Source organism: Eubalaena glacialis, chromosome 15 (assembly GCF_028564815.1).
Source record: "Eubalaena glacialis isolate mEubGla1 chromosome 15, mEubGla1.1.hap2.+ XY, whole genome shotgun sequence".
In the NCBI taxonomy this organism is placed as follows: domain Eukaryota; kingdom Metazoa; phylum Chordata; class Mammalia; order Artiodactyla; family Balaenidae; genus Eubalaena; species Eubalaena glacialis.
In genome coordinates this window covers 65,639,673-65,662,984 of record NC_083730.1, presented here as the reverse complement: position 1 = coordinate 65,662,984, position 23,312 = coordinate 65,639,673, and the positions used below count along the sequence as shown (strand labels likewise).

The 23,312-nt window shown below is 44.8% G+C and overlaps 2 protein-coding genes across 7 annotated transcripts in view; one reads left to right on the top strand and one right to left on the bottom strand.

Moving 5' to 3' along the window:
• Positions 1-3,289, top strand: part of FAM210A (family with sequence similarity 210 member A) — a 29,273-nt gene extending 25,984 nt beyond the window's left edge. For 5 of the 6 annotated variants that reach the window (XM_061169796.1, XM_061169794.1, XM_061169793.1 and 2 more), the window contains exon 4: positions 553-2,074. In XM_061169796.1, the coding sequence (XP_061025779.1) occupies positions 553-786 (234 nt within the window). In that variant the 3' untranslated portion in view covers positions 787-2,074. Of the gene's footprint in view, positions 1-552; positions 2,075-3,202 lie in introns of those variants that run through there. The other variant, XR_009697366.1, reaches the window with a different exon arrangement.
• A 10,052-nt stretch (positions 3,290-13,341) lies between these two features.
• LDLRAD4 (low density lipoprotein receptor class A domain containing 4) overlaps positions 13,342-23,312 on the bottom strand; it is a 297,449-nt gene continuing 287,478 nt past the window's right edge. Inside the window, 3 exon segments of the mRNA XM_061170466.1 lie at positions 13,342-16,104; positions 16,106-16,576; positions 17,691-17,741. Coding sequence (XP_061026449.1) covers positions 16,045-16,104; positions 16,106-16,576; positions 17,691-17,741 — 582 coding nt within the window. The 3' untranslated portion in view covers positions 13,342-16,044.

Here is a 23,312-nt window from a genome sequence, read left to right as displayed (position 1 = left end):
TGTCTCCTGTATGTGTGCCATTTTACCACTTTTTGGCCTCATGAAAGTTCCTGGTTGGGATGCCAAGCCCAGCATGGACTGTAATGAGAAAGTAGCATAAAGCCTGGAAAAACCAAAGAAAAGAGATTTGGAAGTGAAACTAAACTCAGTGAAGAACAAACATTTGGCCCGTGCTTGCCAAGTTTGGTTCCGGTTTAGATGAACAGTGTGTGCAGGTCGGCAGGGTTTCTGGGGAGTGGAAACGCATGTGCCTTTGTTATAGGGAGGGTCCTGAGCCCTCCCTCTGGTTCTCAGTGAGTCTGCCCCCCAGGTTCACTAGCACATGGGTACAGAACTTTGGTGCTGCCCCTGTGAATGTTCTCTAATCCTGGGTCAGTGTCTAGGTGACGAATATGGAATGTTAGGAGGGAAAACCATATAGGATGTAACAGCCTTATGAAGCAATAAAGTAATTGATAGTTTGGTTATTAACAAGAATTTTAACTTCACACTGTTTTTGCTTAAGACAACAGTTATAATCAGTACTGATCTGCCCATTTCATTTTCCCGCAGATTGCAACGCCCGCGCGGTACACTGTGACCCTGGGGGGGACCTCCTTCACTGTGAAGTATCTGCGCAGCCGTGGCTACATGTCGACGCCACCTCCTGTGAAGGAGTATCTGCAGGACAGGATGGAGGAGACAAAGGAGCTCCTCACAGAGAAGATGGAGGAGACAAAGGACAGACTCACTGAAAAACTGCAAGAAACCAAAGGAAAGGTTTCTTTTAAGAAAAAAGTGGAATAGGGTGCCTTATATACCAGGTTATAGACAGTTCCTGCACTTTAACCCTCGGGGACTATGGACAAAGGTACATGCTCTTGATTATTTTTTTCGTTAGCAGCCTAAATATAGCAGTTCTCTGAGGGTTAAAGAACTAAGATAACTTTTTAAAGTTAAACATCACTAGAAAAATCAGTGTTTTTTGAAAAGAAAAAATGAACCCGGTATAAGAATTTCATGTCAGTAGCAGCGTTAAGCAGTGGTCCATGTCTTCAGTCATCCTTGCTTTGTCTTTAGATAGCTGCTGACTCCTTGAATAGCTGGTGCGGCCGTACACAGATTTAACACTAGGTCTTCATCTTTGTTATTCTTTGAGGTTTTAACGATATTCACTTCTCAATGTGGAGACAAACTGTTATCATCAGAACTGCCTGTGAATAAGAGGATATTTAGTCTTTCTCTAAAGATAGTATATAACGGTTACATACCAGTTAAAATGTAGACTTCATATAAAGAAAGCTGAATGAAAATTGGGTCATATATATGTAAATAAGATGTATTGGTTATATGTAAATGAAAAATTGACCCTTTAAAAATGATTTTTACCTGAAGCTTGCCATAATCAAATTTTTTAAGCAAATCTGTGCGGTCATGGCACTTTCTCACCCAGAATGTAAAACTGTTATTCCTGCATCATGTCCTCTCCAACTGATCTCTCAGAGGAAAAGGGAAAATCATTACACCTTAAGTTTATGGTGGAGATCAGATACCCTTAGCAGTACCTGGAGCTTGTGGTTCTCGGCAGTGCAGGTTTGGGAGGATGGGACCTGCCTGTCCCTGCCACCTGGTCTCCACCAGCCAGAGTCGGTCTTGATTCCATTATGGAGTAAAATTTTAAGATTGTAGCTGCTGTTTTCCTCTTGCATTGAAACATCCTTACTTGAGCATTTTACTTGAATTTTTTAAGTAGCAAAGCTGTCATTAAAACCTGCTTGGAATGAAATTCAGTCGTTGTCAGATGTGAAAGTTGCCACAATTTGTGTGGGTGTGTTTGAGGATGTGTTTGTGTGTTTCCTTTTGCTCTGACTGCCTTTACTTCAGTTCTAACCTTTGAATTGAAAGAGGGAACGGCCTCTTTCTAGATTGTCTTTGTTGTGAGTGATCTAATAAGGCTGCAGGCATCACTGCTGTGAGGCAGGGTTTTTGTATTAAATACTGGGTTTGGCCAAATTTAGAGAATACTTTAAAGGGAAAAAAATGTTTGCATTTGATACGTCTCATCATTATATTGGCTGTGCTGTGGTTGGACTCTTCTTTGTGGGGGTGGGTGGAGTGGTGAGGGGGCAGGGCTCACTCTGCCACATGCAGGCCCGATCAGGCAGGATGGTTTGTCTCTTGATACAGATCGAACATGTGATTTCAAATTGACAGCACATTTTCAAATCCAAAAACAGGGAACATGTTTTAGCTTGTTTATTAAATAATTCACATTTTTGCATATATTAAATGCTAAGATGGATATTAACAAATTTCTTGTTTGTTTATTTTTAACCACTGAGACTGCTTGGTTTAAAATCATGTGTTATATGAAACTTTCTTTTTACTTTTCACGTCGCATAGGGCGTGTTTTCCAATGAGGATAAATTGTGGTCTTAGAAGCACTAATAACCCTGAGTTTCCACCTTTGGTTCAGCCCGTTTGAGATTTGTTGCCATCCAGTTTCATAATTGTGTTGTGTTTGTCCAGTTACAGAAAGTGAGATACTAGGGAGTGCTTTGAAATTCTCTAGTAAAACATTCTCTGAAGGTGTAAGAAGTTCTTTTGTCATTATTTGGTATCAGGAATATCTGATCTTGTCAAATGCTGCTGCTCTCATCTTGCTAACCTAGTCCTTAAGGGAAGCTACAAAGAGCCGAAAGGGGGACCCCTGGAATATGCGTGTGGAGTATTTGTAGCAGGCCAACAGCACATAGTGGGCATTGAGTTAAATTATCCGGGTGTGTGTGTGGTAAATATCATAACCATTTCATTTACAATAAGCCTTATACTTGCTGTGTCTGGTGTGCACATCTGTATTTAAGTAGGATTGTTGACAGGGTAAAGAGGGAGCCATGGCTGAGATTTAATTTAACACCTATAAAATAGATAAAAAGTGTTTGCTCAGCAAATTAACAATTGAAATGAAAAATAGATTAGGTAAAAAAAGACTTAGTTTATTCAAGAAAAATAGCAAAACCAACCTTTTAAAGTACCACAAAAATGTCTCTCACTGAACCAACATTTTGCATACAGTAGGGTGCTATTTGCAGATTCCAACAAAGGAGAAAGAGTTCATGTATTTAAGGTCACCTTCCTACCACTAGTGAAAATAATAAAACTATGCCTTCAAATATAATCTTCAGCTTATTTGTTATAGAATCTGCCTTCCATTTATTTACAGATGGAAGATGTTACTGTAGTCCTTTATGCTCTAGGAAGCAATGGAGCTATTGGCTGTCTTATTTCAGTGACCTCAGAAGGTAATTCCAGGAATTTTATAAACATCTTAACAGTTTGGGCAGAAGAGGTGTTTGAAGAAAAGAAGCAAGTTGTACGTTAGACATATCTAGCTCTTTCTTGTGTTCTTTCCACTTGGTTCATCTTCAGGATTTCTTATCCAAATTCAGATGTTCTGAACAAAGCCACTGTAGAATATTGTAGAGTATGGTGATGGTAATGAAATGGACAGAAAATGTTTTAGCAAATGAGTCAGAAAGAGTACGTGCATCTTTCCTGATACCTTTGAGATGATACCGTTTTTATAAAATGCATTGGTGAGATATACATTTCTGAATTATTAAAGGATTCTGTCTGAAAAATACTTGCTTTCATGGTAATATAGACATATTTCTTCTCTTGGCTACAGCTTACTTTTTAAAATGGGGACCTTCATTTATTTCAGATTTTCAAAATTGAATCTCCATAGGGAAAGATATGGAGTTAGTTTAGAAGAAAGTAAAATACATTTAGATTAAGTGTTACCAACATTGGTTTGAAGTAGTTTTTGGTATTAGATGCTTACTCAGTTGGCTTTTCCCGAGCCATGGTCTACAGTGCGTCCAGTCACATTGGCCTAGAGGCCGGAGTTGCACAGGAGTGTTCATAAAAAGTGGGCCTCTCTACTGCCTTGGAATTTAACCACCTGAACCAGAAATCTGCAGAACCAGAGGTGGGTGCTTTTAATTATTCATTCTGCAAATAGGAGCTTTGTTTGGTGTCTCTTGGTCCATCTGTATATTACGGAGTACCCAAAAGATTCTGCCTCCTTGACCCAAAGGAACAATAGAGGCAAGAATTCTCCTTCCCTTAGAGACTTGGCCAGAATTCGTCTTCAGCCGTGAATTTTGGCCTGGCTTTTTGATTTTTGAAAGATATTTGTCCTGCATTTTGAGCTTGTAACTTACATTTGAGAAATGCTAAGTTTGTGCCAATTGGGTATAGTTTTCCAAACTCTTTGAGATTTTTTTCCTTTGTGACTTCCATGTCAAGCTGGTTTATTTTAACTCATTAAAACAAGTTTTTGGTTGTCTTGCTTCTTCAGGGTTAGGCTTTGAAAATCAAGCTGTATTCTTCCCCGTAAATCGCTGGCAGCCACCAACAGTAATGATGACAGATCATAATTATCTTGTGGTAGTTATCTGGCTATTTTGATAAGAATGATTCTCTCAGCAGAGAGAATGCGGCTTGACTTCAGAAGCCTTCTGGGCAGAGTATGACGTTGTTCCGCTGACTTGGACAGTGCTCGTGAGAAGTGCACAGGCAGCCCCAAAGTCCTCCTCAGCACTTGTGGTTTCTCTCTACAGGTAAGAGGGCTCATGGAGCCTGAGACGAACAGAAAGCACTTTCACGTTGTGTTTTCTCTGGGACAGCATGGTCCATAAGAGCAGAAGTTGTAGGACAGGTCAGAGATGTTCCATGTGTAGCCACAATATATTCTCATTCTTCCCGACTGTGAGGAATGCATAGAACCTTTCTTCCTTCTTTCCTTACCTCTCCCTCCCTCCCTATGTCCAGCTTTTTCTGCTTTGAATTTTGGCCATTTTAAATGGTAGAAAACTCTCTTTGAATTGAAAAAGAAAAAGGCGAGTTTGCATGCAAGCGTGCCTAGTTGTCCTGCGGTAGCTGGTATGTGGTTCTCCCTCCCTCTGGTGGGCAGGCGCCACAGCCCACTCCTCAGTAAGAGCGGGACAGAAAGCTTGCAGGTGTTTCCTGACTTTCTAATCAGGTACCTGTTGAAAGTAAGCCTTTTACTCCATTTGGGTAATTTCATAAGGTTACTTTTAAGTGTACCATATATGAAATATATCTAATATAATCTACATGAAATCTACCTAGTATAATCTAAATAGGGTAAAACAGTGAGATGTTTCAGCTCCTTAACACTAATTGAGGGTTTGTTTGTTTTTAAAAAAAAAGAACATACAGCATTTCCTCTGTATACACAAGTATTAAGCTGTTATTTTGTATGCACCTCTAAGTAGGAGATTTGAGATTCTGTTAATGATTTGAAGCACATTTTGACTAATTTGTATTTTATTGAATTTGAGTCAGTATTTTCTTTGGACACAATCTTGCGACTTAATTATGGCTGTTGCTTTACTTTTCTAAGAATAGTGGCTGTTTGGGTTCTCTCTTTGCAAGGGTCCCAAAGGCACAGTTTGTCCAGTCCTCAAACACTGACTGCCCTGCCATTCACCTTGGTCTGGAGGTAGAGTTACAGGGCTTGGTTGCCATCGTGCTCCATCACCATGTGCTTGTTATTCCCCTCCTGAAGAAGATGGAAGATATGGTACGTTGCAGTTGCATTCCTCACTTCTTTCGGTTTGGAAATAAGGGACAAGTCTTACTTTCCAAAAAAAGTTGAAAATATTATCAGTCAAACACTTGTCCACAAAACCTAATGCAACTTCTGTTGAGAAATCTAGATCATTTTGTAACTGCATTATTTTGGAAGCATTTTAGATTAATAGAAATTTTCTCAGTCATAAACCCAGTTTTCCCTCTAGTGGGTCACTTCAGAATGTTGAGGCCAGTGGTTGTAGTTGAAGAAAGGCGCAGGAGAGCCGGGTCAGACATTAAAATCCAGGAACTAAGTAAGGTAAAGTAAGTCCCTGCTTTGGAACTTTTAAAATTCTTTGTATTTTTGGAGCTGAAGCCAATTTATGAGTATTCCTAATCCTCTGTCCTCTTCTGGTGACTTCCATCATCTTTTCCCTTTTAACTTCATAATTTTCTTTTTTTAAATAAATTTTATTTATTTGTTTGTTTTGGCTGCGTTGGGTCTTCGTTGCTGCACACGGGCTTTATCTAGTTGCTGTGAGCAGGGGCTACTCTGTTGTGGTCTCGGGCTTCTCATTGCAGTGGCTTCTCTTGCTGCGGAGCACGGGCTCTAGGTGTGCGGGCTTCACTAGTTGTGGCACGCGGGCTCAGTAGCTGTGGCTCACGGGCTCTAGAGCGTAGGCTCAGCAGTTGTGGCGCACGGGCTTAGTTGCTCCATGGCATCATAATTTTCTTTAATTCTTTCTTTAGAGTGATATTTCATTATCCAAAGAGGATTCAGCCTCAGAAAATACCCCATCCTCCCTTGGTAAGAAAGTGAGTTTGCTTTTCCTACTGCACTTGTGTGGAGGGTCATGGTGGTGGTCACAGCACCTGAGCCTGCATTTGTGACACTTGGAACAGCTCAGATTGGAATTTTCCTTTTCCTTGGGGTCAATCGGTGGAACATCTGAAGCATCAGGAGCTGGCTTTTGTGGTAACTTTTCTCACTGGGAAGTTCAGTGTATCCCTGACCAAGAACTGTTAGGCTGGCCTCTCTGGGAGTGGAGAACGTGTGTGCGTGAGGTTTACGGGAGGTTGACAGTGAGGTAAAACCATGTACTCGTGGATGGTTCCAGAAGAAAGGGAGTGTGCCAACATTGGTGAAGAGGATGCATACGTGGTACAGGATCCCGGCACCGGGCGCCTGGGGTCCATGCGGTTTCCTTGAGGCCGTGACAGCGCTCAGATCAGTGTTAGCTCCCCCACCCCTCACAGAAAGGAAGCCAGAGAAGGAAAAAATGAGGGCAAGGTGGGAAATTATTTTTTTTAAACTATTCTCCCTTCAGATTTTCACATTTTATTGCTAAGGTTGTAAGAACACTCCCCAACACACACACAACGTGGTTTGTTAACCAAAAAAGCTGTCCACATCTAGAGTAATGAGAAAAGAAACAGATGTATTTTACTTAAAACCGTGGCGAGGAGGTTTGGGTCCTGGTGGTTCAGTCTCTGCCTTGACACAGGTGCTCCAACCCCCTTGGCACTAACTTGGCCCGTTTCCGTCACTGGCATTTTAAGCTGCAGTGTTAGCGTAGAGAGCATGCCAAGGCAGAGTGCTATTTACAAGTCTGTAGGAATTGGGCGAACCTGGAAAGTGAAAGCTGAGCAGCACAGCTCCCTCTGTGGGGGCCGCATGTGGCAAGCACACCCTCTCCTCCAGTCTTCGCGCAGGTGACCCTGTTGTATGAGTGACATTTGTAGACATTAACCTGAGACAGAGCAAATACTTGAGGCCGCCAGGTCTATAGGCTCCAAAGCCTGTGCAGCCCTTGAACTGTAAGCAGGAAATCTCAAGCAGGACCTCAGGGTTCCCCACCGAAGCCGGGGTGGCGGACACAGCCTGGCTCAGGTGGGGCCAAGGGGATGGGTCCCTGGCCTGCCACATGGGAGAGGCCAAAGTCAGCACTTTGATTTGAAAGCATGCTTACTCTGTCTGCTAGTGTAGACTGCTAGAATATTTTGTGCTTCCAGATTCTGGTGGTAGTACCACAGTAAACTCTATAAATGCAAATGGCTTTGTAAACAGGTTAAGTCATATAGGAGCAGTATACTATACGCAAGTGTGTGTAAATGTATATATACTGCTTCCTGGTAAAGCCTTTTGAAAGTCTGTATTGCAGTTAACACCATGCTGTGTTCAAATGACTAAGACTGTAGCTTTTGATTTTTTTAAAGTAGGGTGAATGAGGTTTGCATAATTAGGGCAAAAGCCCAAAGTCTGGACAGACACATGCCATCAAAACAATGAAATTTACAAATGCACAGCTTTTACCTTTTGGCTGCTATTTTAAAACATGCATTTTAATTAGAATCCATTCAAAGCAAAACGTCAAAACAGTGTAAAGAGAGAAATCTAACTATGATGTTTTAAGTAACAGGCTCGTTATAAACTGTTTTGTGCAAGTGTCATCATGGAGAGTCAGAAATAAGTGTTTGTTCCAAGGCCACTGTGAGTGGGTCTCTGAGGGATTCTGGAGGTTTCTTTCGAGCACACTGCTTTTCTAGATGTCCCCGAGGGTGCAGGGAGAGGGCTGCCTGAGTTGCTAGTCCATCTGCTTAGCTGTTGGCAGCTCTGCTGTTCCACGAACGACCCAATGAACAGAAGTCGGTCCAAGAAAGCCAGAGACTGGCGGGGTCTGGGATCCGGTGCAGGCCCTGAAGTGCAGTGGGGGCTCCCCATGTACCAGGTGGGTCAGCAGGGAGCCTATCGCCAGGGAGGGAGGTGTTGGGCTCTGTTATGTCCTGTGCTGAGTGTAGCCTGAGCAGAAAACGGTGGGTCCAGACCTGGGCATCTCCCTCCCTGGCTGGCGGTGCCTTGGCTTTCGAGGGCCCACAGGGGCTCCTTGGCCTCTGGCACTTCAGCTCCAGCCCGATGGACAGCTCCTGGGTCACCAGCAGCCTCCAGGCCTATTGTCTGTTTTTGGCCTGGGGCTTCTTCTGAAGTCTTCAGAGCCTTCTCAGTGCACAGCCAGGGCTGCGGAAAGGGGTCCCACAGGCCCCCGACCGTGGAGATCAGTGTCCCGCCTCCTGTCCTCCAAGAGTGCAGCCTCTGGTTTCCCAGCGCCACACTGAGCCCCGCTGCCCAGATGGACACCAGTGGGCCCACCCTGACCATCTCCTGCCTCCTCCAGAGCAGCTCCAAGTAACCTCCCTGCACCCAGACCCTAGACCCAGCCAACCAGGCGACCTCATATGGAAATGGGTTTACTGAACCCAATCCAGTAGGAATCAAGCCTGGAATCTCCTCTCCTTCTGTGATGAAAGTTTATACTCGTCTTACCTTCACTGAGGGATATAAGTTTGGGGAATATTCTTTAAAATTTCTCAAATATCTGCTGAATAAGAGATTATAGAATTTATTCAAGAGCATAATGTGGTTTATCAGTGACTATTTGCTGTTTTAAGAGAAAGAAATCCTTTTCTTAACAGCTATTTTCCTCCTTATAGCTTTCTAATCCCCTTTCCAAAATTGTCTTAAAAAATTAATTCAGAATCTAAAATGGGTTTTATGGGAGCTCCTTGGCGGTCCAGTGGTTAGGACTTGGCGCTTTCACTGTCGTGGCCCAGGTTCAATCCCTGGTCAGGGAACTAAGATCCCACAAGCTGCGTGGTGTGGCCAAAAAAAAAAAAAAAAGTTTTATAACTAGAGTTTGGGGCCCATACAGTTATTTAAATGGTATTTTAAGATTTCAGTTTCCAAAGTTCATTTGTTTCCACAGTTCATTACTAACATATAGAAATGCAAAAATATTTTAATTGTATTTCCTGCAACCAAGCTAAACTCACTTATTCTAGTAGTTTGGTAGGTTGTATGAAGTTTTATACATTCACAATTATGTAATCTGTGAATCCATATACTTACTTAGAGCTTAGAGATATCATTCTAATCTCTCAGTGAAGGAAACTTAGATTCCTTTTGCTCCATCATCATGAACTGAAAACCTCTGATGCCAATGACCTTATTAGCCTCTGAGGGTGTCTGCTGAACAATTCTCTTTAGAAGTCTCGCTCACGTTTTGGGCCGAGTTGACTCAGTTTGTCTGTGACAGCTTCCAGAAGCCTGAAGGTGACACCTCATCTCAGGTGACTATCCCTGAGTGTTCTGTGTAGAACCCAGAACTGTGTGATGTGATCTGCCAGGGTTGTTTATAGCAAATATAATGATTTCTGAAAAGTCAGTGAATAAGAACTGAATGGGACGGTTACCTGGGGAACCATAAGAACCGTTTCTGAGATGGGTTTTTAAATACAAGTAGTTGCCCCCCCACCCCCCAACATATGTGCTTTGTCTGTGAAATATTTTTTAAAAAAACAGGAGACACGTGTATCAGTGATCATTTTTAATGATTTTGAGCTGTGGTTCGAACACAGCATTAAGAACAAGCAGAAGAGGCTGATTTCATAACACACAGCACTTAGAGCAACATCCTCCTTTAAAAGTCTGGATTGCGGTTACAGATCTTGGGTCTAAGAACTACATCCCCTCGCTCAGTTAAAGAGGCAGATACACGACAGCTGGAAATCTTTCTCTGTGTATAACCGGGAATTATGTTGAACAGTAAGCACAAATGTCTGTTTAAAAAAGAGACTTTAACAACTTCAGATTATTAGAGATCACGTGAACAACTATTGAAAAGTTCAGATACAGTTGTACTTTTTCATTATAAAGCAGCCTGGTGAAAATTAAGTGAATTAAATGCTGTGAATAGTATTGTACATATTTAAAAACAGCTTTTACATCAGAAAGTGTGATTTTTGAAAGCCATGAAATGAAGAATAGCAATATACCAGCAAGCACATTAAGATGAACCAGTATAATTAACAGTAAAGTTTAAGCCTCTATTAGTCCTGTAGAAAAGCCATGACGTGGTAACAAATTTAGTGCCTCTGAGTCTAGAACATCCTCAGATGACACTCCTGCTCAGCAGTCCTCCCAAGAGGTGAAGCCTGGGGGAGTTTTTCTGACAGGGAGGAGCCTCCACCCTTGACCTGAACCACCAGGGCCGCTGCCATTGGCAGTGCGCAGACAGCGGGGACAATGGGCGCAGAAAACACAGATCCCCATCTTCTTGTGGGCCTTGGAAAGCACAGTCAGAGAAGGGCTGACCTCTGGTCCATTAGCATCAAGAGCTGCAGAGGTGTTTTCAGTTTAAGGATAATTCAGTTTAAAGTAATTGTTTTGTGGAGGACAAGAGTATGACTCCGTCGTGATTTTCAAAATCAAAGCATACACCACGGAACAAATAAAAAACAAGGAATTATTAGAATTTACATCCTCTGATGACAGAATAAACTGGAAATATGGATCAGGTGGACAGAATTTCACGAAACTGTGGACAGCACTGGGAAGGATGCCCACACCCACGATTTCATCCATGGTTTTAATGAATGTTGTCATAGGCTCTTTTTTCTTTTTTCAATATTAGAATATTTGAAGATAAATGCAGAGGTCACCGTCAGACACTAAAGACAGAGCTGTAAGTAGATGCTGAGTCAGAGGGTGTGACATGGTCCCTGGCCAGTGGCAAAGCCTAGTTTGTTTCTGGAGTCGTGATCACCAGGAGACACCAAAAGGAAGGGACGGGACATAAGAATTCACTCGGCTGGCTGACTGCCAATCTGCTAATTATAACCCATAACAAATCTTTCTGAGACTGGGGTCTTCTCAAGTGGACTGGTTTGTCCTAAGTTATTTTTCCTGCAAATGCTACTGTTCATTCATTGGTTCCACAGCTTCCGTTTGTCAAAAAGGCACAGAGAGACAGATGGTCACAAATGCGTCTGGACTGCACAGTCCTCTGCTGCAGGCTAATGTGCTCACTCTGACCTAAGTTTTGCAATTTCAGTGAAAAGTGCACTCTTCACTGGGTTTGCCCTCTTCATTCTACAACATGAGATAGAATATTTTTTCATAAAGCAAGTTGAAAAATCCACATTTTTTTCTGATTATAACTAATACTGGTCCAACTGAACGTTATTGAAGGGATTAAAATAAGCATCTGGTGGCTCCAAAAGGCTGTGGGATTTTAAAAAATTATTTCTTAAAAAGTTTTCACAGCAAAGATGCAACTCTGATTGCTGTACATATGTTGTTCATAGGCAGTGCTTGCTTGTTCAGACTTGTTTCCCTTGTGTTATAATACTGATATTTATTAATAAACTACATAGACTTTTATCTGTATGCATCCATTCGCAAATTTCCTTATAAAAGAGGACAAAGCACATAGGCATTCACAAATTCTATGCCATTTCTGTTAAAATTGGTATCTATACCTTATATTGCAGTATTAACAAAGTTTTGTTCTACCCATTGGGTAGGATATGTGTGTAATATAGTCAAGTTATATACAGCACCTTACAAATGAACGCCTGACAGACACTGAAAGCACCATTGTGAGTGAGGCACAACAAAGGGGGCTGGGTTCCTGCATCTGCTGAAGTTAGAACATGAGACACCTTGGCCGCTTAAAAACTACTGCCACGCTGAGCTCTGTGAAAGGACGTGGATCTTCATCATCTGCATCTATGTACAGCTCTCACCCCAGCACCTCACACACACTGAGGACAGCGCTGCTCACAAGGCATCCCTCCCTGCGTGCTAGCCTGAAGACAGGAGCAGCAAGTGGCCATCTAACCCTGGCCGTGAACATAAACTTGAACTGTGCAAGATGCAGCACATGGGGAGTAAAATAAGCTAAGCTGAAATCCTGATTCCTGCGGAATTCGCACAATTCAGGTTAGCCGCTGGGACCCATTTGTGGTCGGGGTGAGAGCAGGTCTTTCATCTGCTTTTGTTGTGCCCCTTTAGACACAGCGTCCTCACACTGGGGAGGACTTGCCAATGCATCTCCATTTCGCCAAGGCCATGGTAACCAAGGTGACCATGCAGAAGGGGAGCCTGGTCCCTGCTTCTCCACCAAGGTGGCGGGGGAGGGCTGTCACCACAAGGCCCTGCGCCCAGCACAAGTATCTTTCCCAGTTTTTCCTTCACAGACACTGCTCAGCTGTGGAAATTTTAAGAAAAATGAACGGTACACTAACATGTTGCTGTTCTAAGCAGCAGACCTCAAGCAGCAGTCTTGGCACAGCAAACACAAGGCTTGGGGAGCAGCCTCTAGCCACTGCCTCGCAGCCAGACCAGTGAGGGAGCCTGGTGGCCAGCAGCAAATGGAAGCTGCTTTGGAGGGGCTCGTGGACCTGGACAGTCTGTGCAAGGACTCTCTGGACAGAAGAGCAGGTGGAGGTAAGATTCAGGCCCACCTGTCAGGATGCAGCCACTGGTTCTGAGGAGGGCGGGGATTTGAACGGATTCTTCCAGATCTGAGCTGCTTTTGAAAAGTGCTTGCCTTTGAGCCCTTCTCATTCTTATGATGATAAAATACAGGTGAAGAGGGGGATAATTTGAAGCTGGAGACACGCTCATCTGAGTACAGGTCCCTATGCTGGGGTAGAAGGCCCCCCACTTCCTGCTGGCCCCTGTGTCCTCCTCTCCCAGCTGCAATTAGTGGACTTAAGCGTCATCCTCATGACAAACCTTCCCAAGTTTTGCACATTTTCCTCTGCTGTCTGGGCTGTGTGTCCAAGTGTATTTGTGGTACGGAGGACAGAGGGTATGCTTGTCAAGCTTTTTTAACACTGAATTTTGGTCACAGATAAAACTTTGTGTTGGGTTGGCCAAAAAGTTCGTTCAGGTTTTTCTGTAACGTGGAAAAACCTGAACGAACTTTTTGGCCAGCGCAATAAACACAATTTCTTTAGCAAAATCTCTTTTGTAGTAAAGGACAACCTTAGTGTCTGAGGAACACTAGGCTTTCTGAAAAAGCCAACAGACACATGAGTGTTCCTATAAGTGGGACTCAAGGTGCCTGGGGTTCATATCCAGGGAGTCACTAAGACGATGGAGCCCGGCTCCCACCCACTGCTCACTGATCCCCTAACCCTCTGGTTTCTAACCTGGACCCTCAGGCCCCACTGATGAAGCTGTAGCTTCACAGTCACGCCTCTTTCCACACCAGGTCAGCCAGGTCAGCCACAACCTTCGGAAGAGCAGAGATCTAAATCACCTTTTTCCTGTGTTGAAGGGAAATTGACTATTCAATTTATGACCTTGACTTTTAAACTAATTCATTACAGAGGCCCAGCCTCAGAGACCATTCAAGTCATGGTTTGATATGTCTGCATCATTAAATAACTATTTACATTAGAGGCAATTATCTAATAGGGTGGCCGAAAGGGAGCAGTCTCGGTTTTGAAGAACGATTAAAGTTATTTGAATTAAATAATTGTTTTACCAGTACCGTGAACATCTGCAAAATGTTCAGGTACTTGCAAAGTGACTAAGGAATTTATAAGTTTCTGAGCATAACTCACCATTTTGAGCTAGAACTATTGGGCGTGTTCACCCACTCTACCAAAAGTGCAGGTGAGGTTTGGAATGATGACACCATCAGCCAACCTCCTCATTCTGCACCTAAGGGGAACGCCTGACCGATAATCTGCCCGAAGATGGGGAGGACAGGCACCTCCCCATCTTCACCAGCAACACAAGGGGAAACCTCACGCCACACAGAGTCCCAGCCTCCTTTAAGCACAGGCTTGAGGTCGAGGCCATCTGATATGGTGGGTGGGCAGGGGTCCTCTGGTCAGGCCCCCAGGGCTCTGCCCATCCCAGAGCTCCTGCTGTGGCCCTCAGCGTGCACACTGCTCAACAGGGACTGAAGCATGAGTGACAGTTGTTGACCACCATCTTCTCCTTTCAAGAGATTGACTACTTGTGTGGATGTTACTATGTGAAATGGATGAAGATTCCAATCCTCCAAACAAAACCCAGGGACCTACCAACCAAGAGGAGCCTCGGAAAGGAGCAGCAGAAAGCAGTTTGAGAGCTTTCTGCCAGCAGCACGAGGGCACCTCACCGGGCAGCCACCTCCGAGACCATGACAGCAGACACCCGGAACTGCAGGTCAGAGTCCCAAGTCATCCCTCCAGCCCTCGGTCCTTGCGAGAGCAGGCAGGGGCTGCACAGAAGCACCCCACCCGGGTGCAGCAAAGGCAGATGCTTCTGTAGAAGGAAGTTACTCATTTTAGGTGAGAATGAATGTTACAATATTTAAGGTTAGTTTTCTAGTTGATTTTAGCTGCAGGTTGTGCTTTTACCCTGTGCTCTGAGTTGCTCCCCGCCCAGTTCTGGCCTCCACTGCAGAGGCTTAGTGACCCCTGGGGGCGCATCTGGTTCTGAGCACTGCATTCCTCCCGGGTGCTGGTTCGCACACTTGGCCACATGGGTCCCTTCCTCAGTCCCAGGGGCTTCTACACAGAATCTGCAGCCAGCGTCACGCACATGCCAGGGCAGTGGGCTGCACAGAAGCAACTGCTGAGTCTTGCTGACCAGCCATCCAGGCCTGAACTCTACTATCCAGGGAAGGAGAGACCGTGGGAACACACTTAAGTCATGTGTTTCAACAGTATAAAAATAGCCACCTTGCATTTTAAACTATTGCATAAAATAGTGTATTATCTGAGTATATTTCATGCTACAGTGAACAAAATCTAAATTACCACAGAAACTGCACTGCTGGAGGACCAGGGCAGCACTGCGTGGTGTGTAAATGCAGGTGTAAAACACGCAGCCTGAGGCTGGAGAGACTCAACACACCAGGGATGCAGGAGTTTCCTCTGCTCCATCCAGAGTCTCCAGGTGCCTCAGTGACGCATTCACTGCTGTGTGGTGACTTTCTTGGTGAATGTAAGTAAGTGGCGTACGTTAGGCTACCTCCCCAGACACCCTTTCCTGCATGATTATGGGGGAGATTATTATGAGGCCTAATTATAATCCACAGGTGAAAAGACAACATAGAGAACTTCGTGTAAAGCTTCCTCATTATCTTAAACATGAAGATAGTGCAACTTTTAAAACACAGCATCACAACACTGATTAACCCCTTGCATTCATCTGACTTCTCCACTTTATACCTTGGCACACAAAACAGGAATTTAGAATCATATTTTTAAAACAAAAGTTCCACAGTTTGGGGGTGGGAAGCAAACTGGCGATTCTTCCCCATAATGTATAATAACGTTTTCTCTGTATTCAGTTAATTGTAAAACAGGCCATTCTGGCCTCTTCCCCTGCTGCGTCTGCTTTCATAATCAAGTCAGATGCCTCTGTGGGTTTTATTTCATGGTGTCTTCAAAGCACCCCTTTGTGTTCTCATGCCCACCCTTTGCCAAAACCTGCCCTTTCCCATCACTGCCCCAGATGAACACCGTTTGCGGCCAGACTGAAGGAGGTTTGTACTATTTCAGCCTGCGTGCGGCTCCTGTGGAAGGAATCATTCTGTTTTACTGAACTTGCTGTGCTGGGGACGGAGGGGCAGTGCCACTGCCTCCCTCCTCTTTTCTTAAGTCAGGTATGCACGCAGGTCAGACGAGGTTCCCGGGCTTCCTGTCCTTGCCCTGGACGGGCAGCTCGGTGCCCCCCAGGGCCGTCCCGCTGGAGTGGCAGTCTGCTCCCCCTGTGCGTGCTGCTGTGCTGGGGGTGGAAGAGTGTGGCGCCCAGGCAGTGGCCCATCACCTCGCTGTAGGCCGGGGGTGGCCCCTCCATCCTCCTGTTACTGCTGCAGGTGCTGGCACTTATGCCCGAATTGCTGCTGGGTGGGCGTGGGCCCCCGCTGTACACGGACACGTCTATCAAATCGCTGTCAAATATGGTTCGGTTGGGCGGGGCCCTCACAGACTCTCGGTTGAGTTCCATCTGCTGTTCGGGGTCCCGGAGCTGCAGGGTGCAGGGCCCCTGGTAAGGAGGTGGCTCCTCCCCGTCCGACAGGGAGATGGTGGGGGGAAGGTCGATCTCGTGCTGCACATAGGGGTAGGTGGGCTGGAAGCGGCTGAACCGATCCCTCTGGAGAAAGGTTGGGGCAGTCCCCCCATCCCTGGACCGCGGGGCGTACATGATCTGCAGGGAAAAGAGCAACACCTGGGAGATGTTCTTGGCACGGTGATGACCACGGACGTGATGGCAGCAAGGAAATTCACGTCTGTTCTCACCCATCTGAAAACTTTTCCCCCCAAAAAACATGTAAAGGCTATTCCAGAAAAACAGAGGTTTTTCGTTCCTAATGACTTACATCACTCACCTTGCCAAACCCAGGATGGTTCAGCAACGGATAATTGCGGTTACCTGAAAATGTAGGTTTAATGGAGTTATTGTGTGTACATTTCCCACTGGGTCAAGGAGAATACAGGAGCCCCCCCCACCCCCAAAGCTTGCCCACCATGTGACCTTCTCCGGGCCCCACTCCTGTGATTCAGAGGAGTAGAGAGTGTGCAGAATTTTCATTGTAAGTGTAAGTTGTAACTTCACAGGATGGTACTTGGAGCAGGTACAAGACATTGGGTCAATTTATGAGTTATTTATAGGAGCTTGTTGCCCTATCAATTAATTACTTAAAAATATGGAACAAGTGACTTATTTTCTTTCTGGATAAAAGTTTCCTGTAGTTATTTTTAGCAACTGACATGAAAACTATTTTATATTCCGAAGTAAGTATGATTATAGATTTTTTTTCCCCCCAAAAGAATCCAGGTACTCTATTTCTTGCATAACTAACTTCTCATCTATTCCACCATCTCACTTTCTTCTAGAGGAAGGACATATGTATATAAAGATATACATCCATCTATCTGTCAACTACTCTCACACCATGTTTTTAACTTAAAGGCAAAAAAACGTTATTTTTACAATCATACTATTAAACTGGGAGATGGGGTGAATCAAGCGGTGATGTTTATAAGCTATGCCGACACCCACCACCTCATTATCATCAGCAGCTTAAGGCATCAAGTGAAGATCCTGGATTCTCGACCTGTTTTCTGGAAGGAGCTCTGGCCAGGCACAAAGAATCCTTGGGAGAGTCTAGGGAAGACCCCTCCCCCACCTCTTAAACCAAGTTACAGGCACAGGCCTTGAACTTTGTCTGTGCTGACATGTTCAACCCTTCCACCAATTTTGTTCATCCCCCTCTACGCATCTCCTGCCACCCACACCCTGCCTGTGTCCAACCCCTTACCTCCGAGGCGGGCCGAGGTCCAGATCTGTCTGAAGGCCACAGGCGCCCTTCCTGGTTGGGGGGTGGGGGACATCACAGGAAGATCATTAGTTTCATGCAGCAGCACCCAAAGCCAAGGGATCACACTCAGATGAGCGCAGGCTATTTAACACCCGGAACCACAAAGCCCCAGCCTTTTGTTACCTGCACCCCCAGAGGAGTCGTGGCCACAGGAAAGTCAAACAGTTCGGGTCTCCCCACAGTAGCCTTGAACGGTGTGCCCATCCACACCGGTTGGCTTTCAGACTTGAGTTTCCCAAAACCTAAGAGCCCTCTGTGCATCTTCTCATGAATTGATTCCTCAGTACAAATGCTCAAGAGGAGTGTGGAACCTGACATCTAGTGGCTTAGTAATCTTCTTTCAAAAATGTTTGGCCAGGGACTTTCCTGGTGGTGCAGTGGTTAAGACTCCGCGCTCCCATTGCAGGGGGCCTGGGTTCAATGCCTGGTCAGGGAACTAGATCCCACGTGCATGCCACAGCTAAGAGTTCGCATGTCGCAACTAAGGAGCTGACGAGCCACAACTAAGACCCAGCGCAACCAAAAAAAAAAAAAAAAGGCCAGACCGACAAGGTGACGAGCAAACAGTAGGCATGATTAAGGGTCACTTCTAACAAACACCATAAACTTGTCTACAGAGCATTTCAGTGTGGTATCCCTTTTGAACCCAAATTGTTGGCTATAGCAGGGTCTGCGGGGCTTTTGTGACTAGTAAGAGAAGAATGGGGAGGGGGGTAGAGAAGTGCCGGCATTTTTGGATTCCCAGGAATGTGCACATACTACCTCCTGCCATCATGGCCTCCTGTGACCTGAAAGTGCCCACAGGTAGACTTGGGAGGTCAAACAGCCCCAGGTCTTCAGAAGTGAAAGCGACCTCCCCTGCTCCTTGCAGGCGGGCGTCCACCACGGCCCCCCTCGCTGTGAGCAGGTGGCATCCCTAGATCTGACTATACAACTATTTAACGGCGACAGAGTGGCTCTAACCAGGTGTCCGAGCCCTAGGCATGCTCCTTTGAGTCAAGGGAGACGTCACTCCCACGTTGAGAACAGCACAAAGCATCCTCCACTGTTCCTAAGAATTCCACCCTTGGCAACAGCAGATTAAAGCACAGGGCGCAGCCTGACAACCAGATGTCACAGCACCAAATGAAGTGGGCAGGAAGGGACCCAGAAGAGGGGCAGTAAGCACGTTTTCCGAAAACAGCAATAACTATTCTCAATGGCTTTATTTCCCTAGAAATTAGCAAAACTGGAAAAATGCCTAAAAGAGATCCACACCAAGCCTTGCACCCACCCAGTCCTGTATTTCACCAAATTCACGTCAACCTACCTGTTTCTAAATCCACGCACTTCCCGGCCTCCTCCCAGGCTTCCTGCTGCCCCTCCCCTTGACCCCACTCCTCCTGGTCCCTCCCGACCTCTCTGGCCACTCGGCCTGCTCCTGGCGCGGGGTTGGGACAGGCGCCTCCAGGTCTGCTCAGGTGGAATGTTGTGGTTCCGCGGGGACCACCCCCCTCCTCTCCAGGGGCCATCGTCACCGCACGGGTCTGCACCGCCACAGCCTCCGCAGGGCACGCCCCCGCTCCTCCCCTTGGCCGCCGCCCCTGCTGCTCACTCAGCTGCTCGCTGGCGGCTGCCTTGAGCTCAGGCTTCGGAGGGGAGGCCATGAGGTTGACCTCTGCTGGTGCACCGGGAACAGCCCAGCGAGACGAGGGCCCAGCCGCCCCGCCACCCTTCGCGGTAAGCCGGCTCCTCTGACCACGACGGAATAAGCTGGGAAATAAAATAGCAGCTCACAGAGTTTTGAGCAACAGGAACAAAATCTTGCTAGTGTCGCTACGCGGGCCCACAGACACTGCGTCTTTCGTAGCTGTTTGCTTGTGAGAACTGTTCCCTCATGCCGCGTTGCGTTCACAAAGCACCTCCGGCGCCCTTGCGTCCCTGGAGGCCCTGAAAACGCTTCCGTGGGTGCCCGGGAGCATGGCCACCAGGACCCAGGCCCACGAAAGCCTTGGGCCACCCTGAGGGGCTCTAGTGAATCTGCATCTTATGAAAAAGGGACACAGGACAACTCCGGATCTCGCAGGCTTGAAGACGTGCATTTTCAGGTTCCTTTACCCTCAAGGAATCTGCATTCTATTTTCCTCCTTCTGAATGGTAAACAGCTACATGGCCAGAAAATTTTCCCATAAGTTGAATCTGCCTGACACTAAAACGTCTGCATTAGAGATTAAAAAAATCACTTGCTCTTCCAAGTGATTGTCTTTATGATCCCAACGATCCAGATGTGTCGTCTGCAGACCTGGAACACAATGACTGGATTTTTTCCTTTTAAATCTGTTTGGCACTTCTGCGGGCTGGGTGGTGAGTGGAAAATCAAAACTGTCTTTTCTAAAGTTGTGGTAAATTATACATAACATTTACTATTTTAATCATTTGAAAGCATACAGTTCTGTGGCATTAAGTATATCCTCGTTGCCACGCCCCCATCACCCCCATCCATGTCCAGAATTTGTCTTCTTCCCAAACTGAAAACGCTGTGCTCACTGAACACTAACACCCCATTCCTTCCTCCCCTCAGCCCCTGGTGACCACCATTCTACCTTCTGTCTCTGTGAATCTGACTATTCTAGGGACCTTGTCTAAGTGGAATCATACAATACTGTCCTTATTTCACTGAGCATAATGTCTTTAAGATTCATCCATGTTGTAGCCTGTGTCAGCATCTCATTCCTTTTTAAGGCTAATATACTCCATTTTAGGTACATACCATATTTTGTTATTCATAGATATCTTGGTTGTTTCCCCTTTTTGGCTATCATGAACAATGCTGCTATGAACAGGGGTGTATAAATATCTCTTTGAATCTCTGCTTTTCATTCTTTTGAGGACACACCCAGAAGTAGAATTTCTGGATCATACGGTAATTCTATGTTTAATTTGGTGGTGGGGGGGGAAACCACTGCTGTTTTCCATAGCAGTGGTACCATTTCGGTTCCAATTTCATCACATCCTTGCCAACACTTGTTGTTTTCTGGTTTCTTGCTAATAGTCATTCCAGTGGGTGTGATGTGGCATCTCACTATAGTTTTTTTTTAAAAATTAAGTTTTGGCTGAGTTGGGTCTTTGTTGCTAAGCCCGGGCTTTCTCTAGTTGTGGCGTGCGGGGGCTACTCTTCGTTGCGGTGTGCGGGCTTCTCACTGCGGTGGCTTCTCGTTGCAGAGCATGGGCTCTAAGCACGTGGGCTTCAGTAGTTGTGGCTCACAACTTCAGTAGTTGTGGCAGGCTGAGTAGTTGTGGTGGACGGGCTTAGTTGCTCCACGGCATGTGGGATCTTCCCGGCCCAGGGCTCGAACCCATGTCCCCTGCATTGGCAGGCGGATTCTTAACCACAGTGCCACCAGAGAAGCCCTTCTCACTATGGTTTTGATTTGTGTATGATTAGTGTATTAAGTCAGGGTTCTCCAGAGAAACAGAACCATTAGGAGACTGATTGATTGATTATAGGAATTGGCTGCATGTTTCTGGAGGCAGAGAAGTCCCACAATCTGCTATGCGCAAGATGGAGACCCAGAAAAGCCAGTGGTATAATTCAGTCCAAATACCAAGGGCTGAGAACTGGGGGGGGTCCACTGGTATATGTCTTGGACTCTGAAGACCCCAAAACCAGGAACTCTGATGTCCAAAGGCAGGAGAAAATCGACATCCCAGCTCAAGAAAAGAGAGAAGGAAAGAACTTGCCCTTCCTCCATTTTTTTTTTTTTTTTTTTTTTACTCAGGCCCTCAAGGGATTGGATGATGCTCACCCACATCGGTGAGGGCAGATTTTCTTCACTCTGTCTACTGAGTCAAATGGTAATCTCTTCCAGAATTACTCCCATAGACACATTGCTTAGCTCAGTCAAGTTGACACATAAAATTAACCATCACAATTAGTGATCTGAGCTCTTCTCATGTGCTTATTGGCCATCTGCATATCTTCCTTGGAGAAATACCTACTCAGGTCCTTTGCCTATTTTAAAATTAGGTTCACTTATTTTGTTGCTGAGTTGTAAATGTTCTGTATATTTTTTGGATATTAATCCCTTATCAGATACCTGATTTGCAAATATTTTCTCCCATTCTGTGAGTTGGCTTTTCACTCTCTTGATAGTGTCCTTTGACAAGTTTAAGTTTTTAATGTTTGAAGTCCAATTTACCTATTTTTTTCTTTGGTTGCTTGTGCTTTTGGTGTCAGATCCAAGATATCATTGCCAAATCCAATGTCATGAAGCTTTTGCCCTATTGTTTTCTTTAAGAGTTTAATAGTTTTAGCTCTTACATTTAGGTTTTGATACATTTTGAATTAATTTTTTGTATATGGTAGCAGATAAGGGTTCAATGTCATTATTTTGTAGTGAATATCCAGTTTTCCCAACACCATTTTTTAAGACTGTCCTTTTTCCTTGAATGGTCTTGGCACCCTTGTTGAAAATCATTTGACCATACATCAGAGAGTTTATTTCTCGGCTCGCTATTCTATTCTGTTGGTCTAAATGTTTGTCTTTATGCCAGCACCACACTGTTTTGTTATTGTAGCTTTGTAGTAAATTTTGAAATCAAGACGTGTGAAACTTCCAACTTTGTTATTCTTTTTCAATATTATTTTGGCTGTAGGTGGGGATGGGGGTTCCTTGTGATAGCACATGAATTTTAGGATGGGCTTTTCTATTTCTGCAGAAAAACATCATTGGGATTTTGACAGGGATTACACTGATTCTGTAGATTGCTTTGGGTAGTACTGACATCTTAACAGGATCAAGTCTTCAGGTCCATGAACACAAGATGTCTTCCATTTATTTGTGTCTAATTTCTTTCAGCAATGCTGTATAGTTGTCAGTGTACAAACCCTTCATATCCTTGGTTAAGTTTACTCCTAAGTATTTTATTCTATTTGATACTATTGTAAATTGAACTGTTTTCTTAATTTCTTATAATCTTAATTGATCATTGTAAGTGTAAAGAAATGCAGCTGATTTTAGGGGGCTGACTTTGTGTCCTGCAACTTTGCTGAATTTATTAGTTCTAGTGGAGTTTTTTGTTTATTAGTTAATTGGAATGTTTAGGATTTTCTACACATAAGATCATGTCATCTACAAAGAGAGATAATTTTTTTTCCTTTCTAACCGGAATACCTTTTCTTGCCTGTTGCTCTAGCTAAAACTTATAATAAATACTATGTTGGATAGAAGTGGTGAAAGCTTGCCTGCATCCTTGCCTTTTTCCTGATCTGAGAGGGAAAGCTTTCAGTCTTTCACCGTTGAGTATGATGTTCGCTTTTCATAGATGGGCTTTTCATAGATGACCTTTATTATGTTGAGGTAGTTTCCTTTTATCTTAGTTTGTTGAATGTTTTTATTATGAAAGGGTGTTGAATTCTGTCAGATACTTTTTCTGCATCAGTGAGATGACCATGTAGTTTTTTTCCTTTCATTCTGTTAATGAGGTGCAATACATTGATTGATTTCATAATGTGGAACCATCCTTGTATTCCAGGAATAAACCCCACTTGGTCATGGTGTATAATCCTTTTATTATGCTGCT